Genomic DNA, 25214 nt, shown 5'->3' with positions numbered 1-25214 from the left:
CCCAAAACAAATACTGTCGAATGGCAACAGATGGAGGCTAAGGCCTAAATCTAGTCTTGGCAATATGTACTAGATGAAACGACATCCTTTTCAAAATTCTGAGACCAGTTCAACCCAAAATGTAACCATGACCTGTATCATGCAACACAATGGTGTTACTAGTAAACGTCATACAAATTGTGATATCATGATTAGGGCTGTGTTGATACAATTATTAATCAAGGTATCATGATTCTAAAGGGGTCTTTGCAGAGTTAAAAAAATGTTTTATTCCCTCATCATTTACACTCCCTTATGCAGTTTCAAACTCAAAATGACTTTTAACAACAGACAACAAATCAAGATATTTTGGAGGTGTTATTTTTTTATTATTTTTTGATCCATACAAATACAAGTAAAAGCAGTCAAAAACTTCCAAGCTCCAAAAAGCACATAAAAGGCAGCATTAAGGTCATCCATACTACTCAAGGGGTTTAATCCATGTCTTCTTAAGCAATACAATCAGTTTTGGGTGAAAAACACCTTATTCACTTTAAATCTTAAAATCAGCAGTCTCCTTGGCACAGTTCATGAGAGAAGCTTGTTTAATCTTCCTCGCTGACCTTTTTGGGGATTGAAAGCTTTGGACTCCATTGACTTGCATTGTATGGACAAAAAAAAAAACATCACATCCTTCATTTATATATCAAGATTTGTGTTCAACAGAAGAAAGTTATCCGAGTCATACAATTCATAAGGCTGAGTAAGGATTCATTAAATGAGAATTCTCTTGAAGGTGGCTCTGGACCACCTTTAAATTCTCTGTACAGATGCAATGAATCATAAAATCCACACTAAAACATGCCCTGCTGACAACACGACACAAATTTCTCTTTTGCGCAATAAGAAGATCTGAGCTGTATGTCTTGTGACGAGTATCAGATGGCAGTTGCCAAAACCCAGCCCTCATTGTGATCTTTAAGTCTGATGAATAATACCCAAACTTTCAGTTCATGAGCTTAAGTGCTCTTGAGCAGAGTATAATTTATAATAAGCAAAGAGTATCTTTAAAATTAAACTTCCTGAATTTAACTGAAATGATAATTAACCAAAGAGCCATCTACAGAACTCCAGAGAACATCCCAAAACAATAAGAAATGATCTGTTGATAGAAGATGTACATTCTAAATATTCAATTTGGAGTGTAGTTGTGTGAGTAGGATGGTGCTTTGAGCAGCTGGAAACCATTCCTTACATTCTATGAGAACATTTAGGCAGATTTGCTTGAAAACCACAGGAAAATTAAATGATAGCCTTTCCAGACCACATAGAAAACAATAAGTGAAAAATATGTGGCACAGCCTGCAGGCTAGCAGGACTCTTCAGGGAGTAGAGCTGGTGAAGATGGGTTATCGCTACAGCATATGCTGGTATGATAAGGTGGTCCATGTAATGATCTCCGAGCTGCCTATAATCTCTTAAAACCTTTAATGCAAATCAGATCAAAGGGCTGCATGGCAGAGTTCTGAATTATTGACATCAGTCATGCTCGCAATGCCCAGGAGCTCCACACAGACAAATTTTATGGGCCAGAGTGCAGTCGTTACCATGACATCGCAAGAAATGGGACCAAATGCAAAGACGGATGGAAAAGATGTAGGAATATTACAGTTTGAAAATTAAAACTGGAGAAGAGATGTACTCAAAGGGTCGTGAAGTAGGATGAAGAGGTCGTCACACTACACTTCCGCTCCATTCACCCCCACTGAAACGCATTTGAACGTGGGAGACTAGAAACGCAAGCTCATGCGAAGAAATTTCGTACAACGCTGCGTATCAAAGTTCAAGTCTGGTAAACTTTTAACTGCGAATCTGCATGACGAGAGGACACGTGACCAATAGAACACCTAAACAATCACACGGACCTCTTGGCTCAATTCAAAGGATACATATTTCAAAGCTGTGTGTTTTTATTGTTGCTGGAAAGTGAGTAGACGTTATATTATAACATTTTTATTATAATATTGTTTTGTTATTTGTGATGTGTTTACTAAAACCAGAAGCTCTCCCGCGTGACATCATATCCTGATCCGTTGCGATGTCCGAAAAAAATTGCCTGCTCAAAGCCTAGTGTGACCGCCCCTTGACTCTACAGTAGGTATGATTCTCAGATTCTGAGACAAGACAGGCTTTTCCTGGATGAAGTTTTAGAGGAGACCATTATGGGAAAAGACCCTTGTTTCTATGACTGTTCTGATCCCTAGACAGCGATTAACTTTAAGATCTTTTCGAGTCTGGACCATAAGATCAGAGGGATAGTTCATCCAAACTATCATAATTCTCTAATATGACTTTCCTTCTGTGGATCACAAACATAGATACAGTGCATTCATAAAGTATTTAGACCCCTTTATTTTTTTCACATTTTCTTAGTTGAAGTCTGAAGTTTACATACGCTTAGGTTGAAGTCATTAAAACTTATTTTTTAACCACTCCACAGATTTTATATTAGCAAACTATAGTTTTGGCAAGTAATTTAGGACATCTACTTTATGCATGACACGTAATTTTTCCATCAATTGTTTACAGACAGATTGTTTCACTTTTAATTGACTATCACAATTCTAGTGGGTCAGAAGTTTACATACACTAAGTGTGCCTTTAAGCAGCTTGGAAAATTGATGTCAAGCCTTTAGACAATTAGCTTCTGATAGGAGGTGTACTGAACTGGAGGTGTACCTGTAGATGTATTTTAAGGCCTACCTTCAAACTCAGTGCCTCTCTGCTTGATATCATGGGAAAATCAAAAGAAATCAGCCAAGACCGCAGAAAAAAAGATTGTGGACCTCCACAAGTCTGGTTCATCCTTGGGAGCAATTTCCAAACGCCTGAAGGTACCACACCACATTCATCCTTACAGTATGCAGGTATAAACACCATGGGACCACGCAGCTACCATACCACTCAGGAAGGAGACGCATTCTGTCTCCTAGAGATGAACGTAGTTTGGTGCATAAAGTGCTAATCAATCCCAGAACAACAGCAAAAGACCTTATGAAGATGCTGGAGGAAACAGGTAGACAAGTATCTATATCCACAGTAAAACGAGTCCTATATCGACATAACCTGAAAGGCTGCTCAGCAAGGAAGAACCCACTGCTCCAAAACCACCATAAAAAAGCCAGACTATGGTTTGCAAGCGCACATGGGGACAAAGATCTTACTTTTTGGAGAAATGTCCTCTGGTCTGATGAAATAAAATTTGAACTGTTTCACCATAATGACCATCGTTATGTTTGGAGGAAAAAGGGTGAGGCTTGCAAGCCGAAGAACACCCTCCCAACTGTGAAGCATGGGGGTGAACCCTGACCAGTCCCCCAAACTTTTTGTAGCCTTCTCCAGATCTGTGCCTCGAAACAATCCCGTCTCTGAGCTCTGCAGGCAGTTCCTTTGACCTCATGGCTTGGTTTTTGCTCTGATATGCATTTTCAGCTGTGAGACCTTATATAGACAGGTGTGTACCTTTCCAAATCATGTCCAATCAATTGAATTTGACACAGTTGCACTCCAAAGTGTAGAAATATCTCAAAGATTATCCAGAGAAATGGGATGCACCTGAGCAAAATTTCAAATATCATAGCAAAGGGTCCAAATACTTTTGTCAATGTGATATTTCAGTTTTTATATATATATATATATATATATATATATATATATATATAACAGACTTTGTCATTATGGGGTATGGAATGCAGATTGTTGTGTAAAAAATAAAGCATTTTAGTACAAGGCTGCAACATAAAATACAAACAAAAAGAAGGGGTCTGAATAGGCTACTTTCTGAATGCATTGTATGATGTTTATACATAAACAATGCAAGTCAATTGGGTCCAAATCTTCCAAAAGAGGACATAAAGGCAGCATAAATGTAATCCATAGAAATTAAGTAGTTAAATCCATGTCATCTGAAGCAACACGATTAGTTTTGAGTAAGAAACATACCAAAACATTAATCCTTTTTCAATAATAATCTCAAATCATATGGATTACCTTTATGGTCTCTTTTTATCTTTTTTGTAGCTTGAAAGAAACACACACACACACAGACACACTTCCCTAAATCTCTGTGCTCCACAGAAGAAAGTCATACAAATTTGAGATGGCATAAGGGTGAATAAATTGAGAGAATTATCATTTTTGGTTGAACCATTCCTTTAACAGTTATGTCATATCTGGGGTTTGGATAAAGAATGGAATCAGTCAAGTGACTACAGTAGCAAGATCAGCATGGTGTGACACCTGTCCTGCACATACAGGAAAGAGGAATGAGCTAAACAAAGTGAAAGTGAAGAACAACACCATTCAACCTTTCATCTTCAGGGCAGTTGTGTAAAAAAAAAAAAAAAAAAAAAAAAAAAAAGCTTCAATCAGGAGGTAAATAATAGTGCCAAAGTTCAAAGGTGCTTTTAAGTGAGGCTCGTAAAGGCAGGAACAGCAACAGGTGGAGGACTACGTCTGCAGGCTTCGAGAGATTATGCGTATTATGATAAGTACATGAGACGAAGACATTCACAGACCCAACACTTAAAAAGCACTCTCAATACCAGGGGAGCAGAACAAGTTCTACATCTCCAACTGACATTAACCTAATTTTCGCGGTAGAAAAGAGAGAGCGTAGCAACTCTAGAGAGATGCAAAATCAGAAAATGTCTGAGGTGGCACAAATGTATTAGTCTGCAAAGGCCCAATGGAAATATTGGAAGAAAAAAAAAATGGAGAAAATAAAGAGGGTGAGAGAGCTCATTACACCAAAGCAAGAACACTCCATAATTCATCAGAAGTGGGACAGGGGTGGCTGGGTGTTCAGGGGTGTAATTCACAGGAAGGGCATCCAAAGACACTAGCAGGGATAAAGACATTTTTAAAATGAACAGTAAAATAATCTCTCAAAATGTCACAGAAGGGCTTGAAGAGACTTCAGTGGAGAGATAATTATATTTATTGTTATTATTATTCAATAGTACTTTATTAATAATTTCTTAACTTGCTTGTGGCTAGGGATGTGCAGAGTGGTCGACTAGATTAATATTTTTAGTGGTGGATGTTTTAATAGGAGACGTATTTCTCAAATTAATTAAGAGACAACTTCTTGGAAAGCATTTTTGCATGACGTAAGCTTGCTGTGCACAACAAGAAGTTTGATCTTTTTTAATGCTTTGGTTTAATCCTTTTATGTGCTGCTGTTACAGCAATCAAAGCACTGAATCAACAACACGTTTCAAGACGATCACTGTCAGATGTTAAATCCTCTGCTGTGAGTTATGTTACTGTATTTTTGAGGTGATGTGTAGAGATTAAAGTCATTTACTGATTCTGCTTCAATAAATAATAGCAGTAAAAAGGTTTAAACTGCTTGATGTTGTGAACTAGATGTGTACCTGCACTATAAGCAGTTCTGCGATTTTTAATGTGCCCCGAAGCACTCTGGTAATGTTGATGTGTGTCATTCTATGTTCAGGATGCGCATAAGCAGTTTCTTGACTCTGTATTGGAGCCTTTGTTTTTTCTTTGATAGTTTTGTGCAATATGATGTTATGGTTATTTAGCCTATTTATTTGTTGAATATCTGTTCGTTCCCATGTTGAAGTGCTGCACTTAGCGTTCGTATATACCTCTGAAACGCATCTAATCAGGGTCACGTGAAGATAAAGCCTAATTATTCATTAACCTTAATACAGACTAGTCAAATAGTCATTCAAACAACCAACCAACTTGTAGATTATGAAAATTGGTAGTTTTGCACATCCTTACTTGTGGCATTGCTATGCAGTCTGGTTAAAACCTCAAGCCCTTATTTTGGCGGAAGCTTTTATTTTGGCAGGCAAGTGAGCTTTCGGTTCGTAATTAAGGCCCCAATTTTCTAAAGGTTTGCATGTATAAAAATGTGCGAACTTGATAGCACGCTAATAAAAGGTCTGTGCTGATCTACTAACAGTCTTTTAAATATTGAGTCTTTCAGATGCGCAAAATAGCACATCTTGCCAATTTTTGCGTGTTTCCTCGAACTTAATATGCCATTTAGAGGCGGGCCTCCAAATGCACATAATAAAGGGCGGTCTAGATGCAAATGAATCAAATTACACTCGCAAAGTAATTTATAAAGCCTAAATGTTATTTCAGAATCGCAAACTACGAGAGGAAATTAATACGAAAGGCAGGTAATAATCTGATTTGCACTGTGCATCATGCTGTCATTGTGACAAAATGAGAATTTGTATACGTAGAACACCCTTTCTTGACACACATAAATGTGAAATTAAATTAATACTCATGAAAAAAACTGTTTTATTCGATTATTTTAAAACTCACATTGTATTTTCTTTGTGAATTATGAACATTTCAAGTGAACAGTGTCAATAGCAGGGATTTTTAATGATATCAAACAATCCTATAAACAAACATAAAATGCCATATTGAATAAAAATAAAATGGCATTTAGTGAGAGCTGTATTTTAATTGCATTTGATGCAAGTACCAAAGCCTCCTTTTGGATGGTGTGTCCAACATATTTGCACGTGTAGTTTTTTACGCAATTTTTCTTAGTAAATCACCCGCAAATGCCCACGACATGTAGTTTCATAGATTGCACAAGCAAATTAGCACCCGTTATTTGAGATCTTATAATTCAGGCCCTAAGTGTATTATACTTAGTTTACATGTATTTAAGAAAGCACTACACCACTACAGACAAAACAGAGCTGGTCACATTAGCGCAGCACTTCGGGAAGAGCGTTTAGATTATTTAATTCAATCGCAATCCTCGCCGGTATGATAAATCGCACTGGGTCATATCACTATTTTCATTTTACTTTCATTAATCAATCAGCCCTACACTGTATTAACATCAGTATTTCACAATGCTTCAGCCACAACAGAGACCAAGCATTTGTGTGAAGAGATCTCAAAAAGTCTAGAAACACTATTGCCTTCAACACCACTTTATTACACAACTCAGGACATGCTTTGACTAAGCCAGAACTGTCAAACACATGCACATCCCTGTAGTATTCATTCCTCAAAGAATCACTATCCTTTGCTTGTGTCTGATTGCTCCAAGACCATGTGAAAAGGTAGCAGCGCTCCATGGCAACTCAAACCTCCGTTAGAGCAGAGAAGATTACAGTCATATGACCTAAACTTTTTTTTTTTTCATTATTCAGCCCATGTAAAAAGATATGACCACATCAAGAATTCATAGGGCATTGTGTGTACAAAAGTCTATGATCAGATTAGATCAGTACTTCAAGATGAGCCGCAAGAAAAACAAAACAGAATTTGCACCTTTTATCCACCATGAAGAGCAGTCCAATGTCAGCTCATAATACTAGTCAAGTCATGATACCAATAAACTCTGAAATCCACCTGAATTTGCTTGCACCTTCTCTGTGGATGTTTTTCTTTACAGCAGTTAATGGAGAGTATCTTGGGGTATTTGAATAGAAGGCAGAGGGTGGAAAGACTGTCAACTAGGTGAGGCTTGTTAAAAATGATAATTCTCTCATCATTTACTCAGCCTTATGTCATCTTAAACTCGTATGACTTTCTTTTTTCCAAACACAGACGAAGATTTTGGAGATATGGAGGTGTTTTTGTCCATACAATGCAATTCAATGGAGACCAAACTTTCAAGCTCCAAAAAGGACATAAAGGCATCATAAAGGTAATACATGAAGCTCCAGTGTTTTAGTTCATGTCTTCAGAAGAGATCTTATAGTTTTTGGGTGAGAACAAACCAAAATGTTACTCCTTTTTCCACTATAAATCTTGGCATTGTGTTCTCTAGGCACAATCATTATTTCAAACTTTATTACACTTTCTAGTGCTTGGCGGATGCACAGAGTGCTAGAAAGGGTAATTGAGCTTAAAATCATGATCGCCAAGAAGACTGCTGATGTCAAGATTAAAGGCTAAAGTATACTTCATACGAAAACGTGTGACCTCATTTCAAACAAAATCTGGCCAAAACTAAGGTGTATGAGAGTTCATTTTGTTGGTTCATAAAAGCTCGCCAGACGCACTCAGGAAAACTTTGTACCGGCTGCTAAACACCTTCTTACTGCCATTTGTCCACGTCATCAGTAGGTTTGACCTGGAGCTCCACCTACATTCAGGCCGAAAGCTCATTCCAGTTACATTGTTCAGGCAGTTAATACTGTCAACATGAACACACCAGCATAATGTAATCATGACAAATATTTACTTTAAATCAGAGGGTTTAAAACAGTTTCTTTTACTGATCTAATTTTAATCTTAGAGGGATCGCTCACCCAAAATACCAGATACAGATGTAACCATTGCAGTCATATAAATTATTTTATGCTGCCTGTATATGCTTTTCGGACCATCAAAGTTCTGGCCACCATTCACTTGATGGACCTACAAAGCTGAGATATTCTTCTAAAAATCTTAGTTTGTGTTCAGCAGAAGTAAGTCAAACAAATCTGGGATGGAATGAGGCTGAGCAAATTATGAGTTTTTTTTAACTATCCCTTAAATAGCAGGTGTAAACGAGGTCTAACTTGTTTTAAGAATGTTTAGATATTTTTACTGAATAAAAGTGGCAAAATGAGTTTACACTAAATATCTGTTGATTGCTGCAACCCAAACCAAAGAGCATCTTCAAGCAAAACAACAAAGCAGACATGCTCTTATTTGAGCTGAGTTCCATTAAACAGTGCCTGGCCTGAGAGAGAGAAAAAAAAAATATATATATATATATATATATATATATATATATATATATATATATATATATATATATATATATATATTTGTTCAAAGAGCCTCCATCAGATTACCCGTTTCCTTTCATCTCCCAATCCTGTCATGTCTTCCTCTTTGTGTCTTGTCCAAACATTAAGGGCCTTCACGGAGTCTCAAAGATCTATTTGGGAAATGTGCATGGCAAAATATTTTAGTAAACTCCTGTTTGGAGCAAAAGCTACAGTGTGAAAGAGCTCAAAACGATGAGACACTGGGAGAAAGAGACGATGTGAGATGTTCACCAAATGTATTGTAATTGGCAACACTCTGAGGTGGAAATGGATGTTGTGGAAAGGGTGTGAGAAGTCTAAAGTGCTCAGTCTGGATTTCCTGCTCTCTTTCCTCTCCCTTCCCTTCTATTCAAAAATCAATTTCCTCTTACTGCTGCATCCCAGGGTGACCCACACAAAATCACAACCAGTTCAGGAGCACTTATCTGTGTCTAGTATCTGCAAATTTCTGTCTAGTATATGGCCTCTATTATCATGCAGTGATGCTCAATAACTTTACGACAAAAAAAAACAAAACTCACCTAAATCTAGAGGCCCATTTCTCAGAGGCATGTTTTAAACTTTCAGTCTTGTCTTATTTGCCTGTTCTCCAGAGAAACCTCCCTCCCTCTTCAAAGCAAAACTGTATTTGACAACAAATATTACAGAAACACATGGAGACAAGTTACATAATGTTATGTGCACCTCAAATTTTCAAAAACTCATGTAAATGGCTCTAAACTTGATAAAGACTCTAAATTTCAACCACAAAGTATTTCATAATTATTACGTTTTGTGATAATGACATTGATCTTTTAGAGCCAATAGATTGTTGTTCAAAACTATCTATGGACAGCAATCCATAAACCATATTTATCCAATCCCCTCAGGTAATAGGGATGCTTTTTTTTTTTTTTTCTTAGTGTGTGGCTGTTGCGGTTTAAACAATAAGAATTACTAAGAGTTTGAGAGAAGAAACTATCCAAACTTGCATTAGCTTTAGTGTAAGCTAACATGTGCTTGTCTTGCGATGTGCATGGGCTGTACATAAATGCACAAATTAATGATCTCACACTCAAAAAGCGCCATCCCTGCTAATGTTGACTTGTTCAACGGCATATTAAGTTAAATTAATCTACACATATTCGCGGGTACTTCAAATGGATTTAAAGCCCATAAAGGGAGGCGGTGTTTGCAAAGGATGAATGTCGATTGTTAGCGTGCTATGCTAACACGCTAAGCTACCGATCAGACGTGCATCCTGTCCTTGATGACACTGGTACAAAACATGACTCTTTTTGAACATAAACACTAATAATACGAGCAGGGATAAAGGTTTACATAAAAGGCAACAGGGTATTGATTCATAAAGTAAGTTTGTCTTTTGTCGTCCAGTGGTGGACGTGTTAATAGCATTAGCCCACTATGCTAAGCGTCCAACAACTAGCCGGCTACAACAGAACAACCAAAGAACGGTATAAATATTCCCAAAACGAATACAAATAAGAGCTTTACTAATAAATTAGCCTAACGCCAACATATTATGCGCACATACATGCGCGCACACAATATAAAACGTTTCCTTGTATATCATCCATTCCATTTAGAGGAGAGCAGTAGCTTTGTATCTTCTATGAAGTTACATTTACATCCAACAAGAAGTGAAATTTGAGCTGACGTTAAATTAATATCATACAAAAAATAAAAAATAAAAAAATAAAACACAATTACACAAATCATGGACGATAGAGAAGGGAACACTTGCTCCTTGTGATTCTCTGTGCTAGGTTGTTTTAATGCAGCTACAAAACTCCTACATGATGTATTACATGGGTCCCATAACTTGGCAAGAGGTTAATATAGTTTATTTATTACATCCAAGTGTTTTGGAGCAGAGCGTGTGAGATGTATCCTATCAATTAAAAGCTACCTCTTAAACACCAAGCAAACATCTTTGCTACACAGCATCACGCAAGTCCATTTGAGTATATTATAAGCAGGAGTTAAAATAATGGGTTGCATATTGGATTGGATATAGCATTCAGTAGAAAAGGACATGCAATAAGCTTCATGGCTCCAAGAGCTGTCTAAGGTTAAGTGGTGGTTAAGCTGATCACATTGCCATTTACTCCTGCAATATCACCCTTGCATAGTAAAGTTCGCCTTTAGGTAAAAAATGTTTACAAAACAAGGCGTTTTAATAGACAGATGCGTGTATTTACCCTGGGAACTGGTGAGAAGACAAGGGAATATAAACTCCCGTATCTATGCACAGAGACAGTTACTTCCACCGATATTTTATCCAGAGTCCAGAAGATGGTCACCGGTCTCTCCTCTTCTCCGGTTTGTACAAAAAATGATAAAAGGGTCCTTCGAAAACGAGTTGAAGTTTTACAAGCAGCGATAAAACATTTCCATCTGATCAGATAAAATTATGACCATTACGCGCACCTCTGTAACCCATGCACCAGATAGGGCTTCATCTTTTGCAAAAGCATACCCCTCTAAAATAATTTGTGACCGTTTTGGAGAACGTGTTACAGCACACGACTCCGATGCTTCTCCGTTAAAGCGCGATCGCCTTTATCCATCTGATTCCTGTACAAGTCCCTGTCGACGGATGATTGCGTCAAGGTTTCGTTAGAAACGTCACCAGCTCCCCGTTACGTGTCGCTTGAATTTAACGTAGTTAAGTTGGTCCGAATTGCTCCGTCCAGACTTAACTGGGGCCGGTGAAATTATTATTCAAAGTTGAAGTATTTGAAATGCCACATGTAACTGCACTACCTGTTTTGACTTTAATATTTATGTTTTATTTACAATTACAAATCAGAAAAAGAAGTGGGCATAGGAGCATATGAAGTGAAGCAATAGGCTACTACACACAAAATATATATACTTGAACGATTTACTTCATTTTTATTTAACAAGTTTTTGCATACAGTTTTTTTTAAGTACATTTTAATGGTATAAATTAAATAAAATCTAATTAATGAAAAAATATTGGTTAAAGTGAGTGAGTAAAGTTAACAAACACTTCAGTAACAGTAAATTTCACTTACAAATAGTACATTTAGTAAAATTTTAAATTAGCATTTTATTGGGACATTTCTCATTTTGAACTTTCCTTATAAACACATGTTTAATCATTTACCATATGACATATGGAAGCCTTCCACGGGGAAGCTTAATGCATGCTATGTAGTCTATTGAAGACCATCACCTTGCATTATAGGCAATAGAAATAGCATACATGGCTGCACACACAGACCTTAACACTTGGCGCGCAAAACACGAGGACGTTAATAATAAAAAGGTCCTTTTTTTGATCGTCAACAGGTAATTTTGAGTAGAAAATTAATTTCAGACTTCACAAAACAAGAAGTTACCAAATGTAACAGCAAAATCAACAATAAAAATGGTGTAAATAAATTTGCAAATATTGGAAACATGCAAGCTCAATGCTACATTTACTTTAACACAAAATATATCTTTTTTTCAGTGTATGTGAATACCCTGTTTTCTTCACCATACATGCTGTGTATAATGGTTGAAATAAGGCACAAGAGTCAAGTTTGTTTAATGTTATGTATCTTAATCTACCAGAAATGAACTGCAGTGGAAAAGAATGTGATTCTGAATGTGTTTCTGCTGCAGTGGTGCCAACCAAGCTCTAAAACACTTTTGGCTGACGAGCGAAAAGAACGTTTTTCAACAGAGATCTAGGCGGATAAAAGGGGCCTGTATTGTATATGACAGGGTATCCAAAAAGACTGTGGAGGTACGTAATCTAAAAGCACACCTCAGCTGACTAAATGGAAGAGATATTGTACTAGGTAGATAATAAATAACAAAGTAAACTATGTAATTACATTTAATCCTTAACACATGAGCCCCAACAACCCATTCAAAAACACAAATGTGTCTGCGCATATTACACTGATCAACAGGGTTCCAAAGCCAAGCAGCGCAGACAAGACTTGGAACGGATAAATATCTAATGAGTTCCATCTGGTGTTGTTTTCCACCACTGTTACACAGAACTGCAATGGTTATGCTGCACCACATGACAGAAGGACCTCTCGTTCCCTAAAGCTGTGTTTTGTTCCAAGTCCCGCTCAAAGGTAAATAATGTTCTTTCATGTTCCACACAGTAGAGAAAAGAGTGTTCTCTTATTGAATAAACAGTCCTAGGTGCAGAGTGAAATATGGATTTCCTATAGGAAGTCAGTATTGTAACGATGCTGGCAAAGACAATGATGAAGACGATGACGATGAAGTGACAAACCCAAGTGCAGTTTATTTTTCAAATGTGGAAACCCAAAACCCTGACTACAAACGTGAACTAAACAAAAACATGAACTTGATAGACTTAAACTAGATTAGACATAAACTTGACTTGTCTTGACAAAACAACAAAGTTACATTCACAATACCTGACACTAAACAATGGCAAACATGAGGGATTAAATACAAGGACATGGGTAACAGGTAAACAAGACAACCAATCACAAGACTAAACTATAAACAAGATAACAAGACTAAATTAAATTAAACCAATGAAAAGACAAGACTAATAAAGTAAACAAACAATGAACTGATGAAAATAAGACACATGAACAGGGGAAACACATGACAAGATCACATGAGGGAACAAGAAATCACGTGACGTACCAATTAATGGAGCTAAATATATTTTTTTGAAATAGTCCTCAAGTGGAATGTCGCTTTTAAGCCATTTTAAGCAAATTGGCGGTTTTACTATCATTGTACAATAAATGAAACATATTGAAAAAAATATATACATTAATTAGTTATTTTTGTAAGTAAATTCACTATTGTGTGCTTGAATGCATTAACTGAGCACTTTATTAGGAACACTCTGGTCCTAATAAAGTGCCCAACGTGGTCTTCTGCTGTTGTAGCCCATTCGCCTCAAGGTCCGACGTGTTGTGCATTCTGAGATGCTATTCTGCTCACTACAATTGTACAGAGGGGTTATCTGAGTTACCGTAGCCTTTCTGTCAGCTCGACCCAGTCTGGCCATTCTCTGTTGACCTCTCTCATCAACAAGGTTTTTCCGTTCTCAGAACTGCTGCTCACTGGATGTTTTTTTGTTTTTGGCACCATTCTGAGTAAACTCTAGAGACTGTTGTGCGTGAAAATCCCAAGAGATCAGCAGTTACAGAAATAATCAAACCTGCCTATTTGGCACCAACAATCATTCCACGGTTGAAATCACTGAAATCACTTTTTTCCCCCATTCTGATGGCTGATGTGAACATTAACTGAAGCTCCTGACCCGTATTTGCTTGATTTTATACATTACACTGCTGCCTCACGATTAGCTGGTTAGATAATTGCATGAATAAATAGGTGTACAGGTGTTCCTAATAAAGTGCTCAGTGAGTGTATATTCAGGTAAAGGAAATGTAGATGTAATATGTATGCTTTGGGTGTTTTTAACTAATAGAAGGCCATAACTATTCCAGTGAGCCAAGATAATTATTACAATGTATCATAACAGTATTGTTCTTTAGTTCACTGAAGTGAACAACTTCCCTAATCTAATTTAGATTCTAATTTATTTATAATGTATATGTTATATTTTGAGCAAAAGCACATTTATTTCTGCAAGATATAGCATAATAAGATGCAAGAAATGACAGACACATGCAATGACAACAACACACACACACACACACACACACACACACACACACATACGGGAACAATAATAGCATATGTCCTCTTTTAATATAAAAAGGATTACAAAGTAGAAAATTGTGTTGTGTTTGTTTTTATATCAATAAATGAAATGCAAACATGCTCTTGAAATGCAGCAAAATGTAAAAAAAATAAAATAAAATACAACAAATATAACAACATTAAAAGAGGTTTAAAATATTTTCTTTATATTTACATGGAATGATGAAATGCTGATTTCTTGCTTACACAATTAAATTACTATGTCTGACTATGTAGTTATCAAAGTTCTTAGGCAGCACTTGCACTAAGATCATGACAAGAATCATCGTTGACACCATGAAGAAACATCATGGTTTGTCATTTTATAAACAGGGGGCAAATAATACAGTTTCAATATCAAAAATTCAGAAAGGGCCATATCATATCATCAGAGATAAGAACTGCTGTGTCTTCTTCAGTGCAACAGACAGGAACAAGTTTCAATCTATTTATTTTTACTCATGTTCTTTTTTGTCCAAAGGGCAATGCGCTTCACACAGCAGTCTCTAATATTTTATATTACATATCATTCTCACCGATAACTTTTTGTAACATAAAGTTATAGTTTTATAAAACATAATCTAAAAACACTGAATTTTTTTTCTCCTTAGGAGTAACTGGTTTGCATTTACCTCTATACCTCAACCTGTACACTGTGCTATACCAGATCATGAGGTCCAAAGCAGTTACCTGTAAAATAAATAAGAAATTAAATTAAAAAATAGGCCAAAAAAATAGATTAAAAAAAAAAAAGAGCAGGATGCACAAAAACACAACTGTTTAAGCCAAATAATAGCTCCTATTCAAATCTCAATATGGGCCAAATACTGATTGTAACACTTAATCAGACTATGTTGAAGTATTTTGTCAAAGATGTTGTATTCCATTTAAGACACAATCTTTTTTTTACATGTTATGCTACCTTTATTTCAAATGAGTTCCCCTAGCATTCAGGTCCTGGTGCTAATTGGTCAATACAGAATTCTAGCTGTGCTAAAATACACAATATGGTAAGAGCTATGACACAAAACACCTGTTCATCATATCACTGCGATATTTTGTTGCATAGCAACATTGTTAGCATTCTGTAAAGGAATTATATCTTCAAGCACGATAATGGTAGGCTACTTAATTTGTTTAGTAAAATATGTTTTTAATGAAAGATTTAGTCCTTAATATTTTACCATGTAGTAAACATTTTATAAAAGCAACAGACACTCAGGGTCAAGCTATATTGTCAGTGTTGGGTAAGTTACTTCAAAATAAATAATCCACTACAAATGACTAATTAATTCTCTAAAATGTAATCAGATTACTTTACTGATTATTCCATCTAAAAAGTAATTACATTACTAATTATTTTACTTTTAAGTTACTTTCTAAATCACTTTTCCAAGAAAAGTTTTTGATTTCCCGCTTATTCAAAAAATCTATATTTCCTCCTCATCATTGTTTCACACCCTTCAGCTGTCACAGAAATGCTAACAGATGTACATTTCAATTCATATTGTAAATGTACTATACATATTACTTTAATGCAAGTAATGTATTTCAAAGCAATTTAATCGAAAGTCAGTAACTGTAATATGATTACAAGAATTTAAAATGTAATTCATTACACTACTATTTTACTTACAAATAATTAGATTACAGTAAATAATTACTTTGTAATCGGATACATCCCACACTGTATATTATATAGTCTTGGCAGAATTGGTTGCAGGAGATGTGCATCGTCTATACATATTCACAATATAGCATATCTTCTCGTACCTTATTGCTTAATTATAAAATCATTAATTTATCATTCTAACATAACCTAGGCATTGTCTAGCTTGGTCCCCCATAGTGTTCCATACCAAACGAATCCTGGGAAAAACACAGTCTGCATGACGTAAGCTTTCATTCCTAGTTGCCCAAAAGTTGTTGAGCATGGGGAAGGGGGGGTATTCGCCCCGTTTCGCGGCCGGCCCACCGGGAAAAGTCCCGGTTCTCCCTATGGCCAGTCCACCCCTGCTTCCATGCATTCCTGCTGTAATGACTACCAGATGTCATTGGATCCAGGGGTCAGAAGTCACCAATCACAGCTATTCTTTTCTTCATACACAGCCTCATCAGAGAAAAAACTTGACAAAATGAGAGAGTCTGTGTTTGTGTCTGCATAAGCAAGTGTGTCTTTGGGTATTTGTGTAAGAGCAATTCGTGACAGTATATTGATTATGTGAAGGTCATAAGCCAGTACTGCTGTTAATTATTTTATGAGACAGCCAACCTAACCTGATTCCCATCCAGGGGTTTGTGTACCCCAGGGGGCACTTAAGGAGGCTCCAAAGGGTATTGCAAACATTTTGATTTTGCTTTGTTAAGCCTATGAAACTAAAATTATGACTTGGAAATTAGGGTTGTCAAAAAAATGTAATTCTAAATAATGTCATGATTTTAGTTTTTGGTCCCTTTTAAGGAAAGAAAACAAAACAATGTGTGTAAATCAGAGTTGTGGCGCAGTGGGTAGTGCTCATAAGTCATGACATTTAGCAGCCGTTGGCTTACGGCGACCCAGGTTTGAGTTCTGCCTGGACAGCTTTTCCCAAAATCATTGTAAGCCTAAGTAGATTTTAGAAACTATTGCCGCCAATGGTTTCTATGATCAACTTAAGCTTGCGATGCTTTTGGGAAACGCAGCCCTGGTTCATATCCTCTCCCTAAACTTCCTGTCTCTTTCAACTGTCCTAAAAAAAAGAATAAAAAGCAGAAGTGGATGACACTTGCATCAGACACTGGACAGAAGTAAATTTACTCAATCAACTTTAATCCATATGGTACCACATTACATGAATTTTCCCTTGGTAACTGGATTATAAAGGAGATCATTAATGACTAATTATTAATTTAAAAATGCATTATAAATAGTTTATAAGTGGTTGTAACAACATGCATAAAAAGGGTGACTTTCATGCAATACCTGCCAAATAGAGAGCCATTTTACCTAACATATTATAAATGCTTAATAACACTTATTCAACATTAGTAACCTATGAAAATGTACCTTAATGTAAAGTGGAAACCTGTAAAGCATTTATCAAGGAGTTGCCAACATTATAAATGTAAGAGTTGGTTTAATGTTTGTCAAGCTTTATTAAATAATATATACTGTATATAAATATATGCTGTGAAGCATTAAGATCTAAAAAGTTTTTTTGCTGAGGACTTTAGGTAACTAGGACTAGGTAAAACCATTCTGACATCATGACATCAACATGACAAGGAAAGTGACGACACAAGTGAGTCAAAACATTACAGTAATTAATACAATGTAAGCACAAAGCAGATTGTTGCAAAATGACATAATCTCTCCTAATTTTATTTTCCTACATGCAACATGCATTTTATGTATTTATAAGTTAAAGTGCTCACTATTTGGCAAGTATTGAATGAAAGTTGCTCTTTTTGTGTTGCTGTAGTTGTTTTGTAAATTACTTATTAGTCATTAATGAACCCCTTTATAAATCCTTAACAATGGGAATGCTCATGTAGTTGTGTTTCTATTTTTGCTTGAGTTAAAAGGCACACATTTCTGGTTTGGTGTCTGTGAAGGGGTACTTGAGCCCTTGACAAGAGTCAATGCATTACTATTATGCATAAGTAAGCAAAAAATATTTTCCTTTAATGAGCATTGAAAACAGCTCTGAAGGTGATTCTGATTTGTACTTGGTCTAAGTTTGCAGCAGTTGCATGTCTGGTGGTTTTATTCAAGAACAGTCTATGTGGTCTGAAAAAAAGTAGAAAGTTTGAAATGTGCAACCTTAGAGGGAGCGGTGTTGTGTAGTTCTTGACTACTGGGGCATTCCACTGAAAGTAAAGTCAGAGGTAACCCCATGTCATTTCACAGTTCCAGGAAATGATACCTTACACATTACATTAGAGGGTGTGACACACACATATTCATGCCTTGTCTTGTACCATGGCTCTGTGAGTCATGTGTGTTTTTTACATTCTAATAAGCACAGTTTTACCATTTCCAGTTCAGCAAACCCCCATTATTTCTGAATGTCTATCCCACCAACCCTCTGGAGAACAAGCAAAGCTTCATGTTACTGTGAACCCACCGGTTGCACTCAATGTGTTTTGCACATACAGTGTTTTAGATGTTATTATAATATTTAAAACTGTATGACTCTCCCCCTTAGTTTTACCTTATTGATTACACACAAAACAGTATGTAATCATTACAAAACAGATGTTGTTCATACACAAACTGAAGACATAAGTTGTATTCCACAATTCAGTCTGAAGTGCAGTATTTTCTATGTGAGAATGTAAAAAAAAAAAAAATAAATAAATAAATGTAAGGAATGCACAACATCTGTCACAGTTCTTTTCTGAAACCTAAATATTTGCAAGTTTGGACAATGTCTTTTCTGTTAACCACTACAGCTGTTCAAGCTATTACTGTACTGTGTGCTTTGACATTTTTTTTTATTTTTTTTTCAAAAAACAAATGTGTAGATACCCCAGATTGGGACTACAACCTGCACATTGTACGGAATAATGAGTCAAGTGTACTCACTGAAACGCTATTCATTAAATTTGGCCAGTGTCCACGTTCGTGCCTCCATCTGCAAGCAAATTGTGAGAAGAGATGCAGATTCTTTATGTAAATGTATTTTTATATTTTTCATCATTAAAACAAAATGTGTTCCACTTATTTCCTAAACAGTTGTCTTATAACAAAAGAGTGAGACTAAAATGTTCCCAATTACAATGCTCTGTCACTCTGTTAGAGCAAATATGGTATTATTTCAATGTTATATCTAATGATTATTTGTATGTATGATGTTTTGAATCTTACTAATAAAGTTCTGTTGCACTGTAGAAAAATCTTGTTGTTTCAGCTTATAAAAGAAAGTGTTCATGCTGCCCTTAAATGTTAGGTTGTGTCAGCTTAGGAGGGAAAATTGTTTAAACAAAACATAAAGTTGACTTAAATCAACTTGATTAATTAGCTTAATATTTTCTAAAGTAAACTTGACTTTCTTAGATCAATCAACTTAACTTTTTTTCTTTGATCCCCAATTTGGCATGCCCAATTCCCACTGCTAACAAGGTCCTCGTGGTGGCGCGGTTACTCACCTCAATCCGGGTGGCGGAGGACAAGTCTCAGTTGCCTCAGCTTCTGAGATAGTCAATCCGCACATCATATCATGTGGCTCGCTGTGCATGACACCGCGGAGACTCACAGCATGTGGAGGCTCATGCTATTCTCCGCGATACACGCACAAATTACCACGCGCCCCACTGAGAGCGAGAACCATAAATTGCGACCATGAGGAGGTTACCCATGTGACTCTACCCTCCCTAGCAACCGGGCCAATTTGGTTGCTTTAGAGACTTGGCTGGAGCACACCCCGGATTTGAACTCGCGACTCCAGGGGTGGTAGTCAGCATTAATACTCATTCTAATGTAATTCAAAGTGAATATAGAATTTCAATTACTTACGTATTCAATTAATATTATTGATATTTAATATTATTGATAACCACAGAAGTCATTCAGAGTCATGCCATTTTCAGAGGTAAAATAGACTTCCATTTGATAGTAATTGGCTAGTTGATGATCAGAGACCATCTACAGATTCCTCTATCATATTCCAATATAAACTTGTCCAGAAAACATGCATGGGTCTCAATACTTTACACACAAATCACAATAATGGTGACTTTTATTTTTTATTTCAGCTGAATTTTCTAAGTTCAATAACTTATCACAAGTTCAACCAACAAAAACTCAGATAATCAATCAAGATTGATTTAAGTTATGATAACTTAAATGCAAAATGTTTTTTTTTTTTTTTTTTTTTTAATAGTGTGAGAAACTGGGTAGGTTAAGTGAGGGTAGGTCAATAAAACAAATGAAAGAACAACTTTCATGTAATTAAGAATTCAGTGTTTTTAATACAATGGCTCCCTCTAATGGTAAAAGCCCATTTAGGGTGGAAAAACACTAAACCATGATTGTGATTTTATATTTATGGAAAACTGTTTTAGTGTTTTACTTGAAAAACCCGAAGAGAACAAGTGACTTTGTCATTAAGTATATAGTCATAATACATACATTTATGTTAAAATTGTTAAGATATCTGTGTCAGTGGCTTGTTGTACATTTTAAACCAGTTTAGTATGAACTTTTGAGAACATCAGTGAAATTCTGTCCAGCATATTTTATTTCTTCAGATCTTCACACAGAGCACGGTAACCGGAGGCAAATATGGTAAGAAGATTAATCACTATAGATGAGCAATATTTGAGACACGCCAAGTTTCAGATATAGACAGTGACTCATAGGGTCAGAAGATTAGGATTAGGCATTATGTCTAACCATATATCACCTTTTGCCATCCAGTTTTCTAGATCTTCCATTTCCAGCTCCATTACTGATGGAATATCATCCTCAAACATGGGCCTGGGAACACGCAAAAAACAACACAGTCATGTTCATGTTTATTATTCATTTTCAGATATGGAAGTCAGATTTGTACTGTTACTCACTCATACAGTTAAGACATGCAATTATTTACTGGGTTTTTCCTGTTCAATTGGAGCCTCTTAAAATGTTAAGGAATTAAGTCAAATAATTGGTAGAGCTGACTTTATGGGTAGTCATTATCAGATGGAAGCTGTTTTTGTAATCTGTGGCAGATTTTTATCTCTAAAGCAGAAGCAGCTAACCATGAGTTGCATGTGTGAGACATCATTTAAATATATATATATATATATATATATATATATATATATATATATATATATATATATATATATATATATATAAAAATGTCTCACACATGCATCATGCATCTCACAAAGCAGAAGCAGCTAACCATGAGTTGCATGTGTGAGACATCATTTTATATATATATATATATATATATATATATATATATATATATATATATATATATATATATATATATTTAAATGATGTCTCACACATGCAACTCATGGTTAGCTGCTTCTGCTTTAGAGATAAAAATCTGCCACAGATTACAAAAACAGCTTCCATCTGATAATGACTACCCATAAAGTCAGCTCTACCAAAGCATTACAGTCATTTAATAAGTGGAGTTTTGTGAAAGTAACTTAAAACAGGGCTGCTGGGAATGCTATTGGTTAAACATGACTTTGTCAAACTCCATGTCATGCCATGTGAGTTACTAAAAACCAACTAAAATGGACTAAATCTCACATGGAACTTATACTAATCATCTCACATGGAAAGCACAATATGTAGTATTATTATTAGAAAAACCTGATAGCAAATATATATTCAATTAATATTGAATTATTGAGAGGAATTAAACATACCTTAAAAATATGAAAAGAAATAACGGGTATAAGTTAGCATAGATCATACTGATTCATCATAAACAATCACAATAATCATTATTATAATAATCACAATAATGTAATTATGTATTTAAAAAGTGCAATTATTTTACATTTTGAAAGCATTTTCTAGAATACTTATGGTTTGAAATTATTGGCAAGACAAACAGTTTCATGGTCTCATAGTCTGACAACACTGTGGGTTTTGCTTCTCATATCTACACACGCACTCACGCTCGCACGCACTTTGTACCAACTAAGCACCATCATAACTAATCTACTACATGCGACACAAACTACAGTGGTCACCATGTTATCACATCATGATTATAGTACCTGAACATGTTTTTATGAAAGCTGGTACCTACATTGGCACATTTTCATGGTCTTCATTATCCAAATAAGGATTGTCTTTTGTGACTTAAGAAAAAAAGAGAAAAGTTGTTAGACATCCATCATAACACAGTAATCTTCCATTTATTAGAGAAAGGAAGGAGAAGGGAAACACATTTTTCAGTCATTCTCAATGTGATAGGTGGCAATTCTTTGACTTTCATCAATGTGTATGTGGAAGAAGCATTGCTACATCTAAACTGAATAAAAAAAATAAAAAAAATTATAAACATTTACAAGAAGGCTGAATTGGTTTTAACATTAGTTAACTACATTAGTTAACATAAACCAAAGATGAACCACACTTTTCATACTGGTTAATGTTAATTTCAACATATATTACTGTAAAAGTTGTATATGTTTACATTAGTTAATGCATTATAAACTAACATGAACTAACAATAAACAATTGCATCTTTATAAATCAACATTAAAGGATTATTCTGAGTTCAATACAAGTTAAACTGACAGCATTTCTGGCATTTTGACATATTATTGATTAACACAAAAATGTATTTTGACTTTCCCCTCCTTTTCTTTAAAAAAAGCAAAAATTTGGGTTACAGTGAGGCGCTTACAATGGAATTGAAAGGAGCCAATTCGTAAATGTTCAAATACTCACACTGAAAACTCTAATAAGTTCATTGCACTCATTTGTTTGAGTAAACTTGTTCCCTCAATTCCATTAAATAATTGGGACTACCAAAACCTGAGTATTTCAGTTCAATTAACTTGGTGTTCAAGTAGAGTAAACTTAACTATTTAAGTTGAGTTAACTAGATGCAAGTAGACTTAACTCAGATTTGATATATTAAATAATATAGATCAGTCAATAACTAAACTTGATTCTCCACAGAAATGCATATATACCTGCACTTCAGCTGTACATGCACAAGGAGAACTGAGATAAAATTAACAGGGTTCAATTTGACCAAAGGTAACATAGACATGCAACAACTATTTGCAACAAAACAACATAAATAATGCAACAAAAGAGCTAAAACATCTATGAATACTTAATAACAACTATTTAAATGCCCCCATATGTTCCCTCTGACTCTGATAATTAAATAATTCAAGCAGGAAGAAATTGTGGGTATTTCCCATAGACTCAATTTTGTACTCAGTGGTTTGAGTTATTAAAGGGGTCATGACATGAAGAATAAAATTTTCCTTGATCTTTTGACATATACGAGGTCATTGTACTATAAAAACATACTGTAAGTTTCAGAACTGAAAACGTCCTCCTTAATAGAAAAAGAGCATTTATTGAAACCAAGCTGCAAAAACGTCTTGTTTGAAATTCGTGGAACTTGTGACGTCACAAAGACCAAATACATCTGCATATGCAACACCTATTTTTCCGTCATTGCACCCTTGGCCCCGCCCTCTGGTGCTCAGTCAGTCACACAGATGAAGAGCAGAGAGATGGGAGAGAGGAGAGAGATGTCATGGGAGATTAATCCAAAGTGGACTTACACAGGACACCTTCATGTCCAGTCTGGGTTTAAATGTTTTTCTACATAAATGTGCACTAGATGAATACATCATGCGCCGCTTTTAAAAGACGCAATATCAAGTTATAACTCTAACATTGAGACCCCCATTATGTTTCATTCAGCTGCGCTGTCTTGATGTTGTGCTGTTTTGATGTCGTCGTGGACCGTTTTTGCACCCATCTGTGCTATTTTTAATTGTTGTTTTTTGTAAACATGCACTCGTTGGACGTCTTTGATCCTTTTGATGCGTTTTCAGCGATGTGCGCCACGTTTTAAGAGCGGTACAAACACATCTCATTCTGCTGCTGCCACTGGCTGGGAGAAACACATGCTGTCCTGTGTGTAAACAAACACAGAAGATGTGAGATGTGAAGACCAGCATCTATGCTTTGGCCTGTTGAAGCCGGCAGGCCTGACCCTTGGCGAGCACGGCCGCCTGCCAGAGGTGGTTGCTGGTTGAGCAACATGACATCAGGACAGTGATTGACCTTGTGGTACTGGAGCAGTTTATTGCTCGGCTTCTGAGAGGGACAGTGGAGTGGGTCCAGTGCCACCACCCGGTGTCGCTCCACACGGCCATCCAGCTCGCAGAGGACCATATGGCGGCATATTTGGGAGCCGGTGAGCCCCGGGATCCTTTTTTTCTCTGTCTCCTGTCCTCTTTTCCCTCCCTGTCCTCCCGTCCTGTTCCTCCTCCCTGGAAATGGGGAGTTCCCCCTACCAAACCGGCTCTCCGGCTTCGGGACTGCACAACCCACCGGCTTTTCCTATCCCTCTCCGCTATCACTCCCAGGTTGATGAATCCGCCACCGTGGGCATGGGCGGGAAGTCTGGGCCAGTTTGGTGGAGCTGCGGGAAGCCCGGTCATTTCCAGAACCAATGCCCAGTGATGGAGGTGGGGGCATTGGTCCGGGTCCCCGACGCACCGCAGGCCACCCCCCGATTGAGCAGGGACGTACCGCATACCTGTGAGTATTAAGGGGGGTACATACCAGGCCTTGTTGGATTCGGGTTGTAACCAAACCTCCATCCATCAATGCTTGGTTCAAGACGAGGCTTTGAGTGCTAGTCACAGGGTGAAGGTGAGATGTGTGCATGGGGATATTCACTATTACCCTTTATTGTCTGTTGTTAGTTAACTGAAAGGGCAAAAGCATAGAATAGAGGCGGCGGTTAGTCCCCGCCTCACCCATCTACTAATTTTGGGTACAGATTGTCCGGCATTTACAACCTTATTGAGGGAAATTTGTGTGGATGAGTACTGTAACAAAGCGTCCCGGTGTATGGTTTGCGACGTGCAGGCTGGGGAGGTGGAACCGGGGCCATCTACATCAGCTCCGTGTCAGCATGATGTAAGGGAGGGGGAAGTCTCGGCTTCCCCAGCCCTTAGAGGATTCCCTGC

The 25214-nt window shown here is 36.6% G+C and overlaps 2 protein-coding genes across 5 annotated transcripts in view; both read right to left on the bottom strand.

The window, feature by feature from the left end:
* The window catches only part of LOC127443691 (F-box/WD repeat-containing protein 7), a 252595-nt gene extending 241196 nt beyond the window's left edge, over nt 1-11399 (bottom strand). The window contains exons 1-2 of one of the 2 annotated variants that reach the window (XM_051702481.1): nt 11015-11399; nt 9335-9435 (exon numbers count right to left, since the gene is read on the bottom strand). The gene's annotated coding sequence lies outside the window, so the exon portion shown is untranslated. The remainder of the gene's footprint in view (nt 1-9334; nt 9436-11014) is intronic. The other variant, XM_051702480.1, reaches the window with a different exon arrangement.
* A 1668-nt stretch (nt 11400-13067) lies between these two features.
* LOC127443742 (transmembrane protein 154-like) overlaps nt 13068-25214 on the bottom strand; it is a 29321-nt gene continuing 17174 nt past the window's right edge. The window contains exons 7-10 of one of the 3 annotated variants that reach the window (XM_051702599.1): nt 22289-22340; nt 20927-21000; nt 19108-19156; nt 13068-15230 (exon numbers count right to left, since the gene is read on the bottom strand). In XM_051702599.1, coding sequence (XP_051558559.1) covers nt 19122-19156; nt 20927-21000; nt 22289-22340 — 161 coding nt within the window. In that variant the 3' untranslated portion in view covers nt 13068-15230; nt 19108-19121. The other 2 variants (XM_051702600.1, XM_051702601.1) reach the window with 2 other exon arrangements.

The sequence above is a fragment of the Myxocyprinus asiaticus genome, chromosome 7 (assembly GCF_019703515.2).
Source record: "Myxocyprinus asiaticus isolate MX2 ecotype Aquarium Trade chromosome 7, UBuf_Myxa_2, whole genome shotgun sequence".
NCBI lineage: Eukaryota > Metazoa > Chordata > Actinopteri > Cypriniformes > Catostomidae > Myxocyprinus > Myxocyprinus asiaticus.
The sequence above is the reverse complement of the archived record's forward strand: the minus strand, read 5'-3'. Positions and strand labels throughout refer to the sequence as shown.